Consider the following 22,454-nt stretch of genomic DNA (forward strand, 5'->3'; position numbering starts at 1 on the left):
TGTTGTCCATCACAGCACAAGGGCAAGAAAGAGACGGGTGTGTAGTCGCTTTGAAAAGAGTTTAAACACAACTATAATCATCATAAAAGGTACTCATTAGGAAGTCAGAGAGGGGAATCAGAAACACACAAGACAACCGCCATAACAATGATAATAATTTATTTATTCAGGTAGAGTAAAAGTCTTTGGCAGTGAAGAACACAGGGACTGAGGGTGATTTATTGACAACATTTTAGGGTGAAGTGCTGCATGGAGACAAATGATCTTGCCCGAGAACCAGTTCTCCCAGTGGGAACGTAACATTCCACCGAGGAACATTAACCAGTTGGACAAATTGGCATGACGGCGTGTAATAGACACCAAAAAAAGAAAAAGAAGAGGCTCAAAAGGGAGTGTTTATCTGTGTAAATTGGCCGCTGTGATGTGACGGGGTGAGATGGGTGTTCACTGTGCGAGGAGGTGTTTGGCTTTTGGTGCAGTGAAGTGACGTGTCCCCTCAGTAAAGGTTTCCTCTTCGATCAGTCAAATCTGGCACTTATTTTATTTATTTTTTTAAATGACCCTCTGAATTCGTTAACATTTACTTCATCGTTCTCCAATCTGGCACACGTGTCCGGTTTGAATTGGAGTTACGAAAACATATTTAAAAAAAGGCAACAATTACAAACAGAAATAGGAACTCATTTAGTGAAGAGGGGAGAAAACCACTTAAGAGAGCGGCTTGTTCGCTCTTCTATATTCACATCACATCTCCTACCAACTGACAAGTGCAGCTCTATAGTTCATATAAAGAGGTACAAGTATAGATCAGTTTGAGACATTTTCTGTGGCATTTTCCAGTCCAGGAAGTCACTTTCCTCCTCCTCCCTGTTCTTGCTCATCAATTTATTTCTTATTTATTAATTAGTATTTTATTTATTTAAAAAAACAAGTCTGAAAATGTGAGGAAGCATCTTTCTGGATTTGAAAGAAGCACACACACGTCATCTCTGACCCCCGACGATAGGGCAGGTAAGGCCGTTACAAGAGTTGCCGTGGACTTGTTAAAACCAAGTGAAAGGGAACCAATCAGAATGCAGCGAACATTCGTCACACAGCTCACGATATGAGAGGGGCTGAATACACACAAACACAGTGCGCACACCTGCCGGGACATGGCAGGTAAACATGCCCGACTAGCGAAAAATAATGACATCGCAAGCTCCTGTCAATCAATCAATCAATTAATATCATTCAGAAATGCTAATCAGAGGTCCATTCATTCATTCATGGGTAAAAAGGCAACAGGACCGGACACTCGGTCCACTTCTCTCCTCGTTCTGCATTCATCACACTTCTATTACCAGTAAAGTGAATATTCCGCTACACAGAAGTTCATCCACTATCAGAATACTGTTGGAGAACCCCCTAACATGTGCAAAAACCTGCTGTTGTAAAGAGCGGCGGCCACCAGGGGTCGCTGTTTCACTCTGTCACAGGCATCACTCGTCAAAAGTCAGTCGGTCACGCTGCACATCCACGCTCCATATTAATTATGGGAAGGAGGGATGGCACAGTTCAGGGTGAGACTCAATCGGCAAGATAAGAGTCAAAGAAAAAAAAAAAAAGAGTCTGAAGACTCTCGGATCCTCCAGAGCTCCTCGTCCATTCGTCCCCCCCGCCCCCCAGAGTCTTTGTCTAAATTCCAACTGGTCCCATCAAGTCCGTGCCCTGTGTGACCCTGGATTAGTGGTGTCAGGGCAAACCGCTGGGGGAGGAGGGGGTCACAGCGTGACCTTGCTGAGTCTCAGCGACAGGCTGGAGCGGTGCTGGGCGCGGGGGAGCGTGGAGCTACAGCGGCTCCGCAGCTGGACCGGCCGGCTCGCCGAGCCTCGCACCCGCAGCAGGAAGTCGTAGTTGGCGGTGGTGTTCATGGCGTAAAAGACGTTGGCGTTGTCCGGGATCACCAGTTCTAAAAAAGGAAAATAAAAAAGGAAAGCAGACATTATGAGTATGGTTTTAGCTCTTACTGGTGGTGCTGCTATGATACTTTTAGACATGGGTCATTGTGGTTTCTTGTGGTTTGAAAAGCAGCTGATCAGTGGAAAAGATTACAGTAATTGAAATGCTGAATTTACTGAAAATACTGAGGGTAGTTTTTCAACCGCAACAGCTTCTGCTTCCTGTGTTCATTGTAAATATCTGACTGTGTGCCTTGTAATTAATAACAGTGGTACCATTTTTGGAAAGCCCAGCATGCAGCTAACTAGCTCTGAATAATAACAAAGGCATACATACATACATACATACATACATGGAAAACTATTTTTTTACCTCTCTCCTCAGAGATGACTTGTACCAGCTCGTATCCCTCCTCCGGCTCCACCTCCAGGTTGTGCTTCGCCATGGCTCTAGATATTACAGCCGGAGTCTTGTCTTGATTGGTCAACTGTTTCAGGGAATAGACAATAAATTGCTCACGCAACAATGTCAAAATGTAAGCCGAGAGCATCTCACGCCAACGGGAACGCGGACATATTTATTTACCAGGATGCTCTTGTAGAGATTGCCGTTGCCCTGCTCCAGACTCACTCGTATGATGCACGCGTCTTGGGCCTGCGTGTTATAGGTCGGGGTTTGACTCGGGGTGCTGGGGGGCATGGGTGTGAGAGAGCGGGAGCGCCTGTGGGCACAGCGGGGCCCGGGGAGCGGGGGAGACGCGGGAGTCGTGGAGACGCTGGCTGTCGACGAGCTGGTGTCCATGGAGTGGAGTGAATTACAAGAGGAGGATTCCGATAGCTGAGGAAACATCGAAGCAGAAGTTACATGCAGATACGCGAAACCATGACGGGGAAGTTTTTCCTCCACAAATGCACTGAACCCTTAACTGAGATCATTCATTTGCAGCTATTTGAGGTCAGGGGAAACAGGACTGGAACAAAAGGGGAACATGCAAAGATTGTTTTTATGATAAACAACATTTTGCCTAAGAGACTGTATGAAAATGAATAGAGGGGAGTGTAGAAGGTTGTAAGGAGAATAATGGAGAGCCTTCTGTCTCATCCCTAGACATATCCCGAGTTATATTTTATCTTGTTTTATTTATCCCTAATAAAAATTAACCTTTGTAAAAGGAGAAAATATTTACATCAGAATTATGGTTTTTGTGTGCAACTTGGGTAACGAATGTGCGTTTTGGGACGCACTGGGGCTCTTTCTCCAACATCAACGATTTGCTTGTAGGATCAGACAGGATGGACATAGATATGAAAATGGTTCAATCAACAGGACCAATCATTTTCTTTTGTTTTCCATAATTTTGTCAGTTACAATTTCCCCTTTGTGTTTTGTGGCTGTAATAAATAGCCATTAACATATGAGGTTTGAATCAACAACTGCAATTTTAGTCATTCACAGCAAAAGTGTGACATTTTTTGCTTTTTTTTTATATTTGGGGAAAGGTGTCAAGGGGAGGGTCCAAAAGGAGAGATTAGTAACACTAATTCCCCAAACCACTGATTTTCACACGGTCCCCAAGTACGACCACAACGAGCACATTCTCCGTGGCGCTGCAGCCCACCTTGTTTTGCTGGGAGTCGGCGGTGTGAGTGGGGGTGAGGCCCTCGCCGTCCGACGGGCTGCTGGAGTCACTGGAGGACACGCTGACGGAGTCCAAGCTCTCCCCTGAGCTGCCAGTAGGGGGCGAGCGCGGCGTCTCTCTGACTGGAGAACTGGCTGCGCTGCTGTCTGGACCGAGAAACAGCCTGCAGAGCAGCGGAAGTTAGTTATTGGGTTATGAAACAAAATGGGTCACCGCAACACGGTGCTTAAAAAAAATGTGACAATACTTCATTTCCATCTTTTTTTCGTGGATGCACTCACAGGCTGAGTCTCTTCACCATGCTCTTTCGAGGTTTGGGTAAGGTTGGACTGCTGTCTCCGAGGCCTTCGATCTCGCAGGACAAGCCGTAGCTGCATGAGAGAACATCGATAATGAACCGTAAAACAAAATCATGTGCCTGGTGTTTTTTTTTGCGTTTTTTTTTTTTTTTTTTTTTTTAGAACCAATGCATTCCTGAGTAAGAGAGGGAAAGAGAAAGAGAGGACAAGAGACGGAGGGAGAGAAGAGAGTTCACAGAACAAAAGCAATAAGTGCAATTGATCAGTAAGGGAGGGAAGACGAGGCGAGGAGAAAGGACACAAAGACGCTTCTATTGTTTTGTGAACAATAGGTCCAGCAGACCATGAACTCAAGCATTAATGTGCTCGTTATGGAATGGATGATCGTGGCGCAGCAGTACCTCTCCTCCTCACTGAGCTGGACCTGGCTCTTAAACCAGCGGAGGAAGGCCGGCTCCGGGGTCAGACAGTAGCTGTTGCAGGCCGACTGGAGCAGCTTGATCTGAGCGATCACCTCAAACTCCTGCAGAGACAGAGAGACAGTCAGACGGACACGTGGCGCGCTATCGTCACGGCGTCAGGTTGGGACGCTCGCAGGCTGCACTCACCCTGCGTCTCTTCTCGAAGTTGTTCAGACCGCCCTGCGGAGGACACAAAGGGCACGCGGTCAGACCATCACATACCAAAATGGCTGCTTAGGCAAACAGCATTAGGTGGACCACTCCGACAGCGATGGCGACGGAAAATTCCTCACGCACTCATGGAAATTTACGGATCCGGTTTCTGACAGCGGTTACACCGATAGACACTCAGATCGGCGGCGGAGCTGTGTACACTCCCAGACACGTGCTCTCAAATATCATCACACACACACACACACACACACACACACACACACACACACACACACACACACACACACACACACACACACACACACACACACACACACACACACACACACACACACACACACACACACACACACACACACACACACACACACACACACACACACACACACACACACACACACACACACACACACACACACACACACACACACACACACACACACACACACACACACACACACACACGGTGGTTATGGCTTTCTTCTTCTTACCTCTACGAGGTCGGGCAGGGCTGTATCCAGCATGGTCAGGTCAGTGAGAAAGGTCCCTAAGTATGGTATCGTTCCTTGCATGGCTCCCTGTGGAGAAAGACACACGTGTTTAAATAAATACTTTCAAAGGACGCCACAATAAAGCTAATTTACACTTGTGATTTACAGATTCCGCAGGTGGGTTTTTATAAAATACAACACAGGCTTAAATGCAGCGCATAGTGCACCGAGTACAAAAAGCTAAGCATGTGTCTTGTTGTCTGTACAAATGTTTGGTGGCAAACGAGTTTCCCCACTGGGGATTAATAAAGTTTTCTAATCTAAACTAAGCTAAGCATGTGGCTTCATCCAACTGGAGAGGCTAGAACTCACTTTACGGCACATTGTTTGAGAGGAATGTGTTGCTTTAAATTATGAAGCTGGGTTTTTAGCTCTCCATTCGTCCGGCAGTGGTCACAGAAGCTCGTGGTCAGGCGGTTTCTCTCTCTCTCACCATTTCCTTCTGCAACTGGAGTCTCTTGTGGGTGCGTTTCTGGTGCTCCTTGGCACAACTCTCCAGACTGGCAAACTTTGAAGTGCCTTCCTGTAAACAGAAATGCAGCTGTAGTCCTCCAGATTCTCTCCAGTGAATGAAGGTTTTTAAGATGTTTAGAGAAGATGTTTATAGAAGAAGAAGAAGAAGAAGAAGTCTTATGTCTACCTACATCTACCCACTTTAAAACTAGAAGTTTATTCCACAAAGGGTACTAAATGTACTACTTCTTAATTCCACTGTTCCCTCAGATATTAACGGGGACATATTCTGCTAATGTTCAGGTTCCTACTACTATTTTGGGTTTCTTTAATGTAAAAAAACCACACACAAAAAAACATATCTTTCACAGATTGTCTACCGGAATATACTTGTATTCATCCTCTCTCTGAAAAGCTCAGTGTTAGCACTTCCAAATGAGCCTGTTTAAGCTTGTTATGAAAAGGCACAGTTTCTGAATATGGGCTGCGTGCATTTCTCCATGGATTGGGTGCTTTGGCACTTTCACATTGTTTATATAGTCCCCAGCTGCTTTATTATTTTTAAAAAAAACATGAAAATCGTACATTGTACAATACGGGAGCTTTAAATAAATGTTGAAGTGAGCGCTCACCCTCATCAGGAGCTCTCTGCTGGTCAGGTAATTGTTGTGGTCGGAGAAAATGTCCGACAGTTCCTCAAACGTCTGCATGCTGTCTCTGTGTGAAGCACAGGTTCACGTTAGCTCAGGGTAACGGACGCACCAGATGAAATACATCTCAGAAATGCTGCTGAATTCTGCCAAGATGCTGATTCTCAAGACTTACTTGTGCACACAGGCCCACGCCCTTTTCAGCCTGTACAGCGGGTTGGACTGCAGTGCAGATACAATGGCTCGCAGGGACGAGAAGTTTTTGCGTATTCGACACTCCTGATAGAAGACAATGAGAGTCACAACGGGGGCCCGCTTGAATGCTGAGTTTATAGATGAATGTGTGTGTGTGTGTGTGTGTGTGTGTGTGTTTCTGCCAACCTGAGCGATGTCTATCCAGCGCTGGATGACCCGCGCTCTGACATGCGGTCTGAGCTGCCTGTGTTTCAGCACCGTGCTGACCACGCAGGCCGCCACGGCATTGAACTGCGTGATGGTGGCGCGGACGGTGGGGGCGCTGTGCTTGTTGTGCTTCTTGTCCCTCTGAGACCAGACGGAGCCCAGGCAGTGGTGGGGCACGACCTTTTTAAACAGCAGCTAGAGCGGAAAGACGGGATGACGTCAGTACGACGAAACGACCGCGCGGCCCCCGCTGTGACCGTTTCCATCTCCCCCCCTCCCCCACACACACACTCCCCCTCCCACTTACCGCATCCATGTAGGTCAGCTGCTCGGCCAACAGGTCGGCCTCGAACGACATGAAGTCCTCCTGGACCTCGATCTCCACTTCCTCCTCTTCCCCCAGGCAGAAAGAACTGTTTCCGTGGAAGCCAACTGAAAAGCGGCCAAAAATCCAGGTGAATTGACTATGGAAATATATGTGATACAGCGAGTTAGAAACGGACACTTTAGTTAGTTACCATCAGACTCGTCCACGCTGGCCTGACTCCGCAGCTGCTCCAGCAGACCCTGAGCCCGTCGGAGAGCCTCGGAGCCTGGCAGGGTCCTGCTCAGGTAGTCCATCAGCTTGTGGAGACACGGGTAGTCGGGGGGCTCCTGGAAGTCTTCGGGACACTGGTCCAACCAGGCGCGCAGGATGGAGGCCAAGGCCCTGTGGAGACCGCAGGGAAAGATTTGAGCGTTAGGAGAGTGGGCAAGGACAGAAGGACAGGTGTGATAAATCAGCAACGCTGTGATCAATAATGTTATCTATTGAAAGCTGTCCATATGGATGACGAGCGTACCTTCTGATGGCCCCGCTGGTTTCAGAGCCTTTGCCTGCGTCTTGCTCAATTTCTTCCCCGCTTCCATACCTGCAGCAGAAAACCATTTTAAAACCACTAAAACGTATAGTCATTAATAGGATGCATGCGTTGCCCTATGCAACACTTCCCTCCAGCCCCACCTGTCTAGCAGCAGCTGCAGAACAGTCTTGGTGCTGGCGAAGGCTCTGTAGGTGGACAGGAAGATGGAGGTGTAGGTGAGGTCGTTGTCTCCGAACGCCGTCAGCAACGTCTCCACCAGACGCTCCAGCGTTCCAGCGCGGATGCTTCGGATCTTGCAGGTCTCCAGCTGGCTCACCGTGTGGCCGGGAGGCAGGCGATCCCCCTCCGCCTGAACACAGATTTTTTTTCACACTGTTAAACCCCGTGTGAGCTGAACGGAGGAGCGGCGTTAGGCTCTGTGGGGACTCGGCTGGCGCTCCCGAAGCTTTTCTTCGCTTTGTCTGGCTATGATTGCAGATTAAATACTCGAGTCAGCTCGTCGTCATAACACAAGTTGTCCGTTGAGATGTGAAATTACAGGAGTGGAACAATTCACCAGAAGACAAAAAGCTGGAGGCAGGAAACGGGTGTGTGGGCAATCATAACCCTATATTTAATTCTGATATCTCCAGATGTGTCCGACTATTGTGTCTGCGGGGAAACAGACTGATGGGGGTTACAAACCCGGCAGGGAGAGAGTAGAGGAGGAGAGAGTGAAAGAGACCTTGGTGAAGTCAGCGCGCCACAACAGGAAACGCTCCAATCTGCTTTTAATCACAACAGGCCCCTCCCTCCACGGCCCCTCCAGACCCAGAGCAGCAAAGTTCTCCCACCACTTCCATTTAATGACAAAAGCGCCATTACGCATCTCTGTGAGGTGACCCACTGTGCAGACACACACACACGCACACACACTGCAACCGAATTTGGCCTCACAGGCTGTAAACACCCCCCCCCCCCCCCCCCCCCGCGCGTGCAATCCCACCGATGAACAGTAATTGCTGTTATTTGCTGACAATTGGCTGTTTATAGTAAATAATAATGCCTCGATGGAGACCGCTCTCCATTCTACTCCACTCAATAGACGGCACTGTGTAAAAGCACCCATGTTGTTTTAATTAGCTGAAGGAATACAGTTGGCAGCTCATGCCGTCGATACATCAATACGGTCTTAAAGCCTCAGAGCTGTTATCCATTTATTCTATTATGTGCCCGAACCCCCCATTTCACCATGTCAGCACAAAGAGACACCAGTGGTGCAAACTAACTAACTAACACAATATCTTGATTTTCTTTCTTCTTGCAAACAAAAAGGCATCTGTAATTTCTGTTGCGCTGGACTCGTGCATTCCTTGAATAGGAAGCACACTAAGAACTAAAGACCTAATTGGCCCTTCTGTGCAGCATAATGACACACTGTACAACATCTCATTATGCGGATATAAACAGCACAGTGGAGGAAACACCAATGCTTCATATGTACTGGAAAAATGCACAACTCAAGGGAAAGCCTTTAATAACCCCACCTTTTCTTTTTTTTTGGGGGGGGGGGGGGGTCATACCAGCGTTTATAAAAGCATTGTTGCACATGGGGAGCGAGACGTTCCGTTGGCAGTCGGTAAAGTCAGGAAATCACATGCTTTGGCTAAACAGTCCAGGTCTGGTGAAGCTGTTGATTTCCAGCAGGCGGCTAAAAAGGTGTCGTCTAAACTGGGAGATTTATAGCTCGAATGTTAAAGCAACAGAGCGCGAAGCCGAGAGACGCCCCACTATTGAGGGACACGGCAACAATAGAGAGTAGGTTCTGTTTTTTATGATGGAGCGGCCTGCACACAAGATTGAGTTTACAATCACAATCTTATGATAAATCCCTAAAAAGGCAGAGACCATTCCACTTTGGGTGTAAATCAGCAGTTCACATTTTTGCAGAGCGACAGGTTAAGAGAGTGGAAAAAGAAAAAGGAAAGGAGAAAGAAAAAAAAGGCAGCATCGGGTTTTCATTTGTGGAATCGGTTTGGCGGAGAGGTCTTGAAAAAGCTTCGTCAGCTGTGATTCTGTCACCGTGCGAGAAATCAGACGGGCCGACTCACCCCGAGCCATCTCGCCCCCTTGTTGGCCGCCTGCTGAATCTGCACCCTCTTCAGTGTCACGTTGTAGATGGCTCCTTCCTCGACTTCCTCCCCCCAGTCCTGCACTGAGCTCTGCAAGGAAAGAGAAAGAGGGTGTGTCGGGGGGGGGGAATGTTAGAAGCCTTCCAGGAGAAAGATAAAAGGATACTAACTAACTGGAGTGGCATTGCAATAGTTCAAGAAAATGGAAACTGACGTTTTTTGGAAACATCTCTGAGAAAAGCAGAAGGACGCATCGGGAGGAAAAAAAATTAAAAAAAACACAAGTAAAATCCTCTAATAATTTAGGAAAAGAAGGACTAACGTGCAGGAAAACATTGAGAATGACCAACTCCCCAACCCCCACCGCTGCAGCCTGCCAGGCCTCCCTCCTCCTCTTTTACTCCCTCTTTTATTCCCCATCCATCTCTTTCACCGTGTCCCCTTCTCTCCGAGGTGAAGTCAGAGCTGGACTGCTTTACTGGGGCTCGGAAAGCTGGAGAGATAAGAGCCAGAAGGGACCAAGTCTCGCAAATAAAAATTAAACCCCTGCGTGATAAAAGAACACACGCCGGTATGTCTCGGTCTGTTTGTCTGAGTAATTATACAAGCCAAGAGAGCACAACAACACTTAAATCAGCAAATAGATCGCTCCAAATGCACTTTGTCTGCCTCTGGTTGTAAATTACGGACACACTGCAGACGGCACGAACAAACAGAGGAAGCAGAGTGGACTCAAGATACAAAACTCCTGCTCGGAGAGAACTCAAGATAAATACGCTGAGACGTCAACACACGAAGGAGACAGAGGCGAAAACAGAGAGGGGACGGGCCAAATATAAACACCACGCAGTATTATGTCCTCATCTCACACACACACACACACACACACACACACACACACACACACACAGACAGAGGCCGCGGCCGCCAAGATCACTTTAACTTGTCCCCACTTTTCATTCACACAGCTCAATGGCAGAGTCCACACTATGGCCCCCGAAACAGAGAGGCTGCCAGAAAGGAGGTCACAGAGGTCAAAGTTGCCGTTAGCAGGCTCAATGGACGGTCCTGGAGGCCGGTGGCACTCAGCCATGACTGGGTCTTGTTTTGGGTTTGAACAGAAACATGTGATGCTGAAATGAAAAGAAAGCCCAAACCCCCCCCCCCCCCCCCCCCCCCCCCCCCAAAAAAAGGGATCTTAACTGGCTCTGGCAGATGAAACCAGTAAGCATATATGTGTTGTTGCACTGGTCTGACACATGTCGACATGCCCGTCCCCACACCGGGTTCAGCATCTCGTCTTGAGGTCAGCAGCCCAGTACGTGCACGTCTCTTCTCTCCCTCTCGGTTTCGCTGCTGCTGGCGCAGAGACAGATAAATACATCAGCGCATGAGTCATGCAGTCCACACAACTCCCAAAACAATAGCGAGAGCTCTGTGCCGCTGGCCCGGCCCGGGATGCTGAGTTCACAGTCTGCACACACACAGCCTGCTTTTTGTCAGCCACAGAGCTGGAGATGTTTTTGAGAGGAGGGCTTTTAAAAAACAAAAAAGGAAAAAACAAAAAGAACGGCTCTGCTCGCTTTGTGCACCAGGTTCGGGGGCTTATTGAGAGACAAAGTTCCACCAGCTTGCATGGGAACAGCCCGTCACTGTGATATTTCTATTCACCGGAGAATACAGGCCAGCAACATTACACAGCAGATACAGATGCGTTTACAGAGAACACAGTATCTCAAAAGGGCCCCCCGGGTAAGGTGTAAACAGGGTTGTTTACTCTCTGCACTAAGTTGGGTCCTTCACCAAGAAGATGCACACAAAGTGCACAGTGAGGTTACCAAGAAGAGCAAATAGCACCCTATCTCTACTTGAATGGTGCTAATCTGCCTATCAGCTGTGTGTGAAACAATACTCCCAAGATAACAACAAAAACAACAACAACAGCTCAATGTTTGGGGATGGATCTGGTGGCTTTTGTGTTGCCCTCGCCTGGACGCAGCTGGGACCCGTGGAGGGGGGCGAGGGGGGGGGGGGGGGGGGGGGGGGGGGGGCACCCCAATTGTTCCCTTTCGGTTTCGCTGCAGGGCCCCCAGACAAAAGTTTTCATATCCACCATCAGGGAGGGAGGCGGAGAGCTAACGGATCGAGTTCATTTTCTGGCGCAGTCGGCATGGGATTGTTGTTGTTGTTGTTGTTGTTGTTGTTTTAACATGATCCCAGCCTCTTCCAAACTTTTGCGCGACATCTTTACGCACCAACGATGTAGGTTAAACTGGACTTAAAGTCTGGCCGACACAATTACAACGCAATGTCCAACTGTTCCCCCTCCTCCTCTCCCCTTTATCCACTACTTTCCCAAGCCTCCCCCCCCCCCCCCCCCCCCCCCCCCATTTAAAAGCCACAGACAAACAGAGCACACAGGGTGGGAAAGCGCGAGAGGGTCTTTTTTTTCCTCCTCTTTTCTTGTTGTTGTTTTGGTTGTTGTTACCATTTTACTTTTCCAGGCGAATTTCATGGTGAGCGTTTCTTTCATGATCCGGGGACAGCATCAGAGCTCGGGTATAATCCGCCAAGGAAAGAAGAAGCAGAAGCAGAAGCAGAAGAAGAAGAAGAAGAAGAAGAGGCGTTCCTGTCTTCTTAAATCCAATCCCAGATCCACGCCGAAACAAAGATCTTCTCCGACGACGCGCGCACACTTTCTTCCTCTCAACTCCAGACTCTCTCCTGTCTGTCAGCGCTCGTGCTCGCGCTCCTCTTCTACTGAATGACGGAGCTCCGCCTCTCCGCACTCACAACAGTCCCACTGAAACTCCTCCTCCTTCCTTTTTGTCCTGACCTCCATCATTCTGACGCAGGGTTGTGATTTCAGTTTGCGCAATAAATCTCTTTCCAGAGAAATTCACAATACTCGTAAAATGTGTTTATAATGTGTTTTTTTCCTCATTTATATACTCTAAATCGTTATGGTATATGTGCAGGTGGCTATGCAGTACAGAGTTTTATTTGGTATTCTTCTTTTTGATACTTTTTGTTGTGTATTGGTTTAGCTTGTTATGAATAAAAAAACACGATTTAAGAAATAGATGTCAATATTGGTTTTTTTCACTACTAATTGCACTGTGGAAAAATGTTACTGAGGCAACTATTTGGCTTCAGCAGTCAAGTCGGTTGGCCTGTGTCACTGTGTTTTTAGTGCAATATTAGTGCAATATTCCCTTTTTCAGACAGTGTTTTCTTGAGTGGAGGTATGGTAGCCATTAACACAGAGAATACCAGTATAAAAAGACCATAACTCTGGGAGACACCTACTTTATATGACTGTGTGTCCATCATCACCTGGAGTCACGTTACATAAGAAGGGATCTGTGCATGACCAGTGAACCCAGTGTACCGATGAAAAAAATGTAATGTGGAACCAGAGCTAGAATTTTTTATTCCACACATTGTTTCCGCGTCAAAGTCCTGCAAGTACATTACCCACAATGCAATTCAACCCGCAGCAATTGATCAAAGATTCCGGTGTCTGATGCTGGGAGCAGCTATCGTGGGCCCAAGCCGAGATGCGGAGCGCTCTGATAATGTAAAGTCTTTTCTATGTAACTACACAACTTAAGTTATAGGCTGTGTAATATCTGACTAGGAAGGCCTCCGGAACGCCAAATGTAAATTGTGTATCTGTGCGGTTCAAGATCAAAGTCCTTCCTCCTTCATTTCTTCTTCTCTGGTCCTCACAATAAATATATGTTTCCCCCTTCACCTCTACACTTTGTACAATTCCCCTGTGGGAGAGTTGGGTGTCATTTGTTGTCCATCAATGTGGCTCATTTCCCCAGGCTATATATTGTTTTGCATTTTTTATTGGTTTCTGTTCTTTCCAGCAATATTGTCAACATAGTTCTGTCATAACCATCTGTAGGCTTCATACTCCCCAAATCCTGTAAACTGACTTTGACGTGTAACACTTTTGGACTCGCTCTTAACAAACGAGAGGCTCCTTTAGATCACGACAGAACTCTTTCTGTCTATAGTTTACCGAGCTGTTCATTTACCTGTAAACGTCATTTGTGTTTAACATGTAGATCGCTGCAAAGTTCACATCCAGACCTCTCGCCTGAGTGGATGAAGTGCGTCGCCGTCGTGGGCGAGAAGCAGCTGTCGCCTCACGGGCTCCTCGCGGTGGGACAATACAAGGAAGGAAGGCCGCGGATGCCGTCAGTGGTACTGTGCATTGTCAGCGACGGGAGAGGAGAATAGGCCGAGTGTGAGAATGGCCGCGCTGTTCCACTGTGAATGGGCCCCGCACACGTAACTCAAACAGCCCACTCGTGTGAATAAACGGGAAGATATGAATCGAGCGGCGACTTTTGTGAGGGGTCTTTTTGTACAAAGTTGTAGCGTAAACATATCTCTCGCACGTGAGCAAGCGGCGGGGTCGGCCGATGACACGACGGAACTCCTGATCCAGAGTCAGGAGACAGTGGGAAGGTCATGAGGCTTATTGTCATCTGGGTCCGTGGGTGAAACGGCAAGACGTGCCGTGCCGTGCCCCCCCCCCAAACTTTAGTATCGTGTGTGTGTGTGTGTGTGTGTGTGAAAGTGAGAGTGAGATATGCCCACTCCTCTGGCTCCCATAACACTGACACGTAACCCCAACGTCACACTCAGCATCACTGGTTGTCGAGCAGTGACGCTGAGTGTCTCCCCCCCCCTCTCACACACAGACAAGGTCCCCACTTTTGGCATCATCGCTGGGAGGGCACTACAGTCCGTCAGTGTTCCTCCGTGTGTGTTAATCATATGCTTTTATCAGGTTTCCTCCGCGCTGACTGTTCATCAGACTGCATATCTGGCCGGGCTCCAGTTCCCAGGCCGAGCTGCCCCAGTATCCACTCGGGTCTCTGGGGCTCTGGGAAGCCCAGAGGGGCAGTGGGAAGGTTATGCCCCCACGTGACCCCCGGCTCGGCCCCCGGGGGGATTGCTCACAGTCGGTCTCACAGTGGGAAAGATGTCGCATCTGAACGCAAACAACACGTTTGACAAAACTTGACAGCTGCTCCTACGTCTGATGGATGAAGCAGATCGGTGCGTGTAAGTTTTTAACAAAATGTTAAAGATGTCTTCTCTTCTCTGGAGTCCAGATCCATGAATGTATCCTACTGTAGTATAAGTATGCTGCTATGATGCATCAGAGGAGACTCTTAGGCCTAGGAGGCATTCTCTAAATGTCAGAACCGTTTTTAGGTATTTTGGTCCTTTAAGTTAAAGAAAGAGTTTGACAAGTTGGGACCAACACTGATTTGCTTATTGTGCCCATCATGAGATGCTTTCTGCTCTCATCTTGTCCACTGAACATGAAGCTAGAGCTAGTGGGCGCTTAGCTCCGCTTACCATGTGGACTGAAGCAGCTCGCCTGCCTCTGTCCAAATGTGACAAAATCCTTCTTTAAGCGCACTAATTTATACATCATGTCTAATTTGCATATTCAGTATGAAAACCAAAGTGTAAAGATGACAAGTGGTGTGTTGTACAGCTAATGTGAGGACTATTTCTTGACCGGAGGCAGTGACTTCTAATCATAACTGTTAAATTCAAGCTGCTGGCTTCATCAAGTCTACGAATGCTGAACATCACCGGAAATGACGTGCAGACGAAGGGTCCCTCAAATGTGAATGATTTCATTCTTTAGTAGTTTACTCTCTCTGAAGGAACTTCCAACTATAATAGAGCAACTGTCAGAAAGTAAATGTATAAAAACGTCCCTCTGAAATAATGGAGTAGAAGTATAAAGTCATATTAAATGGAAATCCTCAAGTTCCTACATCTCTCAGATTTGCTGTTTCCAGATAATGTGAATGGCATCTTCATGTTGCAATATTTGCAAGGCTATCAAATATTGCCGAAGGTCTACGTGGACCGTAACACCGGCCTCATAATTTTTCCTTTCTCGAGGAAGACTAATGACGTAATTACACTTAGGAAAGCCCTTTGACGAGGGCAGAGCAGTTTTTCCTAATGGGTTATGCTTTTATTTAGCTCTTCCTCTCCTGTTCCACAAAGGGAGCTTCACTGCAGACAGAAAGGGGACAAAAACAGGAGGAGGAGCGCCGTTCGCGCTGTTATTGCACCACTGTGGGGAAAGAACGCACATTCCAGGAAATCTCCCACTTCCTGCCTCCTCACTCCAGCGGGCCTGCTGTCCTCATACCTGACTGGCTGAGGGGTGCTCAGGGGGGGCTTCTCGGGCCTGGAGACCAGAGGTGGAAAAAGGGGATTCCTGAAGCAAGTTGATAGAGCAGGAGGAACAGATGAGGAATCACAATGCTGGGAGAGAAAAAAAGAAACAAACACACAAGGGGACAATAAATGGGGGTTTGAGGAGGGGAGGGGGGGGTGATCTTGGGCAGCATGTGTGTTTACACCCAAGATAAGAAGGCCATGAATCGAAGAAAATGTAGGACACTGAGATTAACTTGAAAGGACATTATCTCTACTGTGAGCGTGAGAAGGAGACAGAGACAGATGGGGGGGGGGGGTTCACAGTACAGCCAGACACTGAGAAGATCCATACTGGCTGAGAGACAAGCGTGAGGTAACAGGACCATGGAGCACTGGCTTCCAGAGAAGGAGTGATTTCACATTGCAGACCGGAAAGAGACGCCCTGCTTTCTTTTCTAAGTAAACAGGAGGCTCATCGTTTCATCCAGTGAGATGAGTGTCAGACAAACTCTCCTGTGGAAAGTCATTGCGTAAAAAAAAGAAGAAAAAAAAGGGAAAGAATCTTTCCGGGCCACCATATCTGAAACCCAAATGTGTCAGTACATTTTTTTGCTCCGTTGTATTTTTCACATTCTTCTCGTATTGCACTGTGTGTGTGTGTGTGCACACAAACGGTGCGTTTGACTGTGTGCTGGTGTGCGGTTGGTGGGTTTGTGTTTCTAAAGCATACTGCCCAGTAGAGGGCAGAGTTCATAAAACCACTGTGTTTATCCAGAGTCAGCAGAGGTTTTGAGCCCGAGCCAGGCCAGAGCAACAAAACCCAAGAGGTTGGATTTATGGCACGGGAGATCTGCTATAACTCAATAAAACTTTAGAATGAGACAATCAGAAGAGCTTGAATTGGTCATTCGAGAGCAGTGAAGACAGGGGGGGGGGGTGCTCAGTAAGTGCACCGGGTTATTTGATAGGTATTTAATGAGTCAAGGGATGAGCCGATGAGTGTCTGTGGATCCATAAGAGCAACCGTGAAGACACAGTTGGATAAGGACATGCCAGGTCATCTCTCACACCACACAGCTGCATTTCTCTTTCTCTCTGACTCGTCCTCGGTCAACCGAACCCTTTGTTCAAACCGCCACATTAAAGCTCTGTCTGCCGCGCTGCTTTTCTCTCTCTTTTCTCTTATGTCATGCCTCTTTTACTCCCCTCAGATCTATTGTCCTGGCTGTTGTTGAGCGCTCTCTCTCCCTCTCTCTCTCTCTCTCACTCCCCCCTTCTGGATGGGTGACATCATTCGTTTCCAGTAATGTCCAGAGCTTCAGAGCGAGAACCCTCCTCCTCATCCTCATCCTCCTCCTCCTTCTCCCCCTCCTCCTCCTCCTCCTCCTCCTCATCCTCCTCCTCCTTCTCCCCCTCCTCCTCCTCCGCACTCTGCATTAAACACAGCTGACCCTGCAAGCTAAGACAAAACGAAAGGAAAGGTCGCTCAGAGTTTCACTGAGTTTCTGTGCTGAATCCTATTCATGCACAGAGATGCTTAGGCAATTAGAAATGGTGAAACAGACTTTTAAAAGATTTTTTAGTTTTTACTGCAGCCTCCATTTGGGGTCAGTTGGACCGTTGCAACTAAAGCGAGGATAATCCTCTATGATGACTCAGATGGTATGCTGGGAGTTAAGGTACTTTCAGGTGTCTCTGCATTTAGAAGAGTTACGATAAATTCCCAGCGCGCGCACACACACACACACACACACACACACACACACACACACACACACACACACACACACACAACCCCCCTTTCATGGGGCCCCAACCCTGGCCAACCCCCCTAGATCTAAGCCCTGCTAAGCCTCGAATGAATCGGTCTGGACTGGCTCGGTTGTCTGTCTGACCCCTCCCTCCTAATGAGAGATGGACCATCTGTTGCCCAGCAGATACATTAAAGTTGTCACACAGTTGTCAACAAAAACAGCACACAGCACCAATGAAGCCAGTCGCGCACATGGTGACAACCGCCGCCTCGCCAAAACCCCCAGAAGCAGAGAAACTATACGCAGACGACTTGGTTCTGACTGTACTATGAAAAAATAAATAACTTTTTTTGTTGATTACAAGCAGTACTGTTCGTGTAGAATCAAAGTATGGAGCATGTGCCTAAGAGGAAATGAAAGTGCGTAAGTGATGCTCACAAAAAGAGGCAGTAGCGCAATAACAAGCATAGACGAGCACGACCGTTGCCGTGACACCGATCGAAAAAAATGTAAAACGTTGACACGTTTGTGCAAAACGCATCAAATGTGCGTGAAGTTTTTGGTCTACCCGTCTGTTTCACTTAAACAAATACAGGATGTGCTTCCTGTTCTAAAGTTAGAGGCGGCCATTGCTTTGTTTGTCTTAATGTTCGACCTCAGCCGTTGTTACAGTCAGCAAACTGCTGACACAGAATGTGTGAGCGCTCTTATCGTTAACTGTCGTGCGGGGCACACACACACACACACACACACACACACACACACACACACACACACTCGCTAATGGACACATCACAATGCCAGCTTGATCCCAGTCATGCGTCCTGGCTAATACTGAAAGCCCTGCCTGAGCGGGAAAAGGAGAATTGTGTCACAGAGCTGCAAACCATGAAAACAAACCCAAGCAAAGAGGGTGCCGGTGCACACGTTGCCCTCTGCCTCCTACCAACCCACCCCTAAACACACACACACACACGCGCACGCACACACACACACACACACACACATCGTCACCCTCCCATCTCCATATGGCGCGATGAGTTTCTGCCCCAGTTGAGCGAGCTGCTCCTGTGGTGTTGTCGTGCTGAGATGGACTCTCGGGTGACCGGGACAATGCCCGCAGTATTGACTTTTCACACCACTTCTATTATGTGACCTAATTAGGCCCAAGATCACATTATGACCCTCTCGAGAGCTGCGGGCAACGAGACCACTTGACACACTGAGGGGTCACCCGAGTGCGTAAACGCCATCTTTAAGTGGTGGACTGAATAATCTTGGTTTTTGGATAAAAAAACTTTAAAAAACTTAGACAAAAAGAAAAGGACTGAGGTGCATTATGGTCACTCCACTTGTGCCTTGTATTGTTTACTGGGTTAATCAATAAACCCAGTGTTCTCCACATCCCCTGAATGCTTCCAGACGTGTGCCCCATACACACTTGTAAAATACAGATATTTCATACATACTTAATAACTTCAACCCGCACAGATTTGTATTGATTTACAAGGCCGACGGAGCAGAACTAGTCTCAGCCGGACGAGTGAATCCCGCAGCAAACCCTCAAAACACATGACAGGCGAGGATCACAACTTGAGGAAACAATGAGACGTCACCGAGCACGAAACGTGCACTTCTCTGTTCAAAAAGACAAGAAAGAGGAAGGAGGAGTGTTAACTCAGCTTTCGTACTTTTTTTCAATGGAAAACACGCTCTCATCGAAATTCTCTGTATCCCCCCCCCTTCCTTTGTCCCTGTTTTCCTTTTCTAAAATCACTTCTGCTTTTCCAGCAAATTACCGTCTGAGGTTATTGAACTATACCCTGGTGGTTATTATAAGCCAAACGGGTGGAGTTTTTGATTGATCCGCCTGCAGGCTTAAACCGCGTTGCATTACCACGGACAGAGAGAGAAGATGGTAAAAGAACACAAGCAGACTTCTGAAGGGCGGTTTCAAGCAGTCAAAATGTACTGCGATAACCCACTCGTCAACACTCTCACTTCTGTGCAACCCGGGGTCAAACCCGTTATTCCCACTTGTTTACTCTTTGTGATTTATGATCAATAATTTCAGTGGCTCCATCTTCCTGAAAATTCCCCGTGCTCGTGTGAACAATGGCGTGCGTTCCTGTGGGAGTCTCCTCGTCCTCAGTGGACCGACACCTCAGCACTCCTCCCTGGTCCCTGACCTGAACTGTGGACCCGACGGCCTTTAAACGCACCGCGGGGTGATTACAGGGCGGTAATCAGTCCGATTGCTCCCTTTATGACTGGCATGGTTTCATAACATGTTCACTGACAGGAAAGAAAGCGACACCTGACAGCAGCAAAGGCAAAGTCTCCTCCAAGCCAAGCGGGAGCCAGCTGTTGGTATGACATAATGACACGAGGCGAGGTCGGGCAATTATGACTTTTTATCACAAGAAGCGATCTACTTGTTACGCTGGACGTTCTATGATTACCCACCGATGTTGTTTTTGTTTATTCTAACTTTATTGGAGGTATTTACCCCTCTCATATTGCCACCTATTGCCTTCCTGCCTTCTTGCCAAAGATCCGAGGGCAAACACAAGTGAAGAGAGTGCCGGCTTATGCAAGGTAACCTCCAGTCTGCTTACCCCTCGAAAAAAAAACAATTGGAGGAAACAGGGCTGTGAGGCGGGAGGACACGTCAACCAGGATGTCAGATAGGCAGCGAGGAGAAGGATCTCCCAGCGCTTAGTCTCAAAAACATGCATGCAGTGGGATAGACTTTTGGTTATTTTTATAGTAATGGTAATGGGGTTTTGGGGGTAGGCCCTACAAGGTTTTTATTTTTGCTGTCAAAGAATATCAGTGCTGCAGCAGGTGCACGGATGGGTTACAGGGCACAGGCCCAGGGGCCCAAAGTGTCCGTCACCTACAAAGTGTCACTCAAAGAGACAAACACAGAGCAGGACTCAAAAGGACCACAGCAGGGTGGATGGAGCAACCATGAGAAGGGGCAAATCTACCACGGAGAGAGACACAACAAACTACAAAGAGACACAGAATAACTACAAAAAAAAGGGCCAACACGACTACTAAATTAAAAAAAGGGCAAAACTGTCACAGACAATAAAAAAAGCAAACAAAACAACCGAAAAATAATTACAAAGTTACACAAAACAACTACAGAGAGACACAAAAGGAGACCACCATTACCACACAATTTACCACAGTAAGAAAAGAAGAAAAAAAGTGTGCCAAACAACTATGCCTTGCTCCTATTTGGGGGAGGTGGTCTGTATCCAGGGGCCCCGTTGATTACCCCACCCAGTGAGGAGGTGGGGTTCAGTGTCTTGCTCAAGGACGCCTGGTTTTCAGACCTCATCCTCCCGACTCACTGAATCTCAACATCCCAGATGTAAACACCGAAACCTATTTTCACTTTATCCTTGCGCACGTGCAAACAATTAGCCAGCAACTAAGCCGGAATAAGCTGTCGCTGCGGGTCATGTTCTGGTAATCACGCCGTTGTGAGGGATCCGCGGCCTCGCGGACCAACTTAAAAGAGGTAAATAAACATGAAGCGTAATGCGAGCCACGGTTCTGGTCTTTTCTCGGCGGTGGGCCCGACGCATATTAAAGTCATTAAGGGAATTGGGTTCTGCAGTAAAGTGAGTAAGTAATGCTTCTCCTGTGAACTCTGTGTCCAGTCAGCACAAGTGTGCGTCCTGTAAAGCGGTAGTTATGCAGTGAATTACTGCTTTGCACAAGAGGTCAGCTGTCCTCCTGTCTGCGCCGCCAAAGGTTACCGTCTAGATTTTACACTTATTGCATAAATTTTCAGTGAGTCAAGGTCGCACAGAGGAACTGAAAATAAATAAGACATTTATTTTGAGCAATAAGTCGTGCATGTTTTTGATTCGGTTTCCATATGACCCTCACTTACTGTACGGGTGTTTTAATGAAGTGTAGACTACTGGTTGCAGGGTGGGTCACTACCAGATTGGATGGGATCGTGTCTCTTCATGCACACATGAGAACGTGCACAAACACTCTGAGGACTATTCCTTAGATCGCTCTGCCTTGTTTCTCACAATCGCCACAGACGGCCAACAAACAGACCTTGGAGGAGCCGGTAACACTGCCGATGTCTCTGCTCCCCGCTGCACATCTTTATCTGTTATTAATTCCACGCTTCTTCCCATCCTTGAAACTGACCCCAAACAACAGAAGGCGCAGGAAGGTCACGCAAGCGGAGGCCACCATCTGCCAGACTGTTTCAGACAAGACTGGAAGTACCTGTGCTTCCCAGATATATATATATATATATATATATATATATATATATATATATATATATATATATATATATATATATATATATATAACAAAATAAAACAAGCAGATTTCAAACAAGACAGACACAATCACTCACCCAGTGGCGGGGGCTGCTCTCCGGGGAGCGAGGCTGGTACCTCTGCAGGGCGACACCTCCCTCCCCCTCCGGCAGTAAGCTGCAGTCCAGGCCTGCGTACTGGTGGTTGGGACCCGCGGGCCAGGGCAGCAGGGTGCTCAGAGGGCAGTGGGAGATCATGCTGACCGCATGGATCGGGGGGGACAGGGACGGCAGGACATACTCCAGTCTGGACGGCAGCGTGGACGGAGACTTCTTCAGTGGAATCAGGAGCAATCTGGTTGCTGGATTTAGGATAACCTGGGCTCCTTCAGGTTGTTACCTCCTCTCCTCTTGGTCTGGTTTGTAGACTGGACTTGTCTTCAGCTCAGAGATGTCACCAATGATAACTCTCCTCTCAAGTCCTTCACCTCAGTCTGCTCCTTTCCTGTTTCTCCCCCACCACATGGAACTCGGCCGGCCAGCAGCTTTCAACCACATGAGTGATTAAGGTCTATTGTCTCTCTCTCTCTCTCTCTTTTTCGCCTTCTCCCTCCTTCTCCTTCACCCCCTACATTCA

General features: G+C 47.8%; 1 protein-coding gene across 3 annotated transcripts; it reads right to left on the minus strand.

The window, feature by feature from the left end:
- Positions 1-142: 142 nt before the first annotated feature.
- Positions 143-22,454, minus strand: rgl1 (ral guanine nucleotide dissociation stimulator-like 1). 3 transcript variants are annotated; one of them, XM_034530202.1, is made up of 19 exons: positions 12,033-12,302; positions 9,759-9,775; positions 9,524-9,634; positions 7,574-7,782; positions 7,413-7,481; positions 7,089-7,279; positions 6,878-7,002; positions 6,550-6,765; positions 6,344-6,447; positions 6,151-6,235; positions 5,499-5,588; positions 5,006-5,092; positions 4,488-4,520; positions 4,281-4,402; positions 3,862-3,951; positions 3,560-3,743; positions 2,527-2,778; positions 2,314-2,428; positions 143-1,951 (listed from the first exon to the last, which is right to left on the minus strand). In XM_034530202.1, the coding sequence occupies exons 2-19, from the start codon at positions 9,771-9,773 to the stop codon at positions 1,764-1,766; spliced, it is 2,286 nt and encodes a 761-aa protein (XP_034386093.1). In that variant the 5' UTR covers positions 9,774-9,775; positions 12,033-12,302; the 3' UTR covers positions 143-1,763. The 3 variants fall into 3 exon arrangements, with proteins under 3 accessions (XP_034386093.1, XP_034386091.1, XP_034386092.1); XM_034530200.1 differs by lacking the exons at positions 9,759-9,775; positions 12,033-12,302 and adding an exon at positions 21,917-22,454; XM_034530201.1 differs by lacking the exon at positions 9,759-9,775.

The sequence above is a fragment of the Cyclopterus lumpus genome, chromosome 4 (assembly GCF_009769545.1).
Source record: "Cyclopterus lumpus isolate fCycLum1 chromosome 4, fCycLum1.pri, whole genome shotgun sequence".
Lineage (NCBI taxonomy): Eukaryota > Metazoa > Chordata > Actinopteri > Perciformes > Cyclopteridae > Cyclopterus > Cyclopterus lumpus.

Bases quoted from the DNA above. Each gene is read 5' to 3' on its own strand.
- rgl1 (XM_034530200.1), bottom strand. From the start codon at position 22,075: ATGATCTCCCACTGCCCTCTGAGCACCCTGCTGCCCTGGCCCGCGGGT. The intron at 9,635-21,916 runs GTGAGTGATTGT...CTTTCCTTGCAG, and splicing joins AGAGCAGCCCCCGCCACTGG to AGCTCAGTGCAGGACTGGGG. The intron at 5,093-5,498 runs GTGAGAGAGAGA...CTTTCTCCACAG, and splicing joins TCCAGTTGCAGAAGGAAATG to GGAGCCATGCAAGGAACGAT.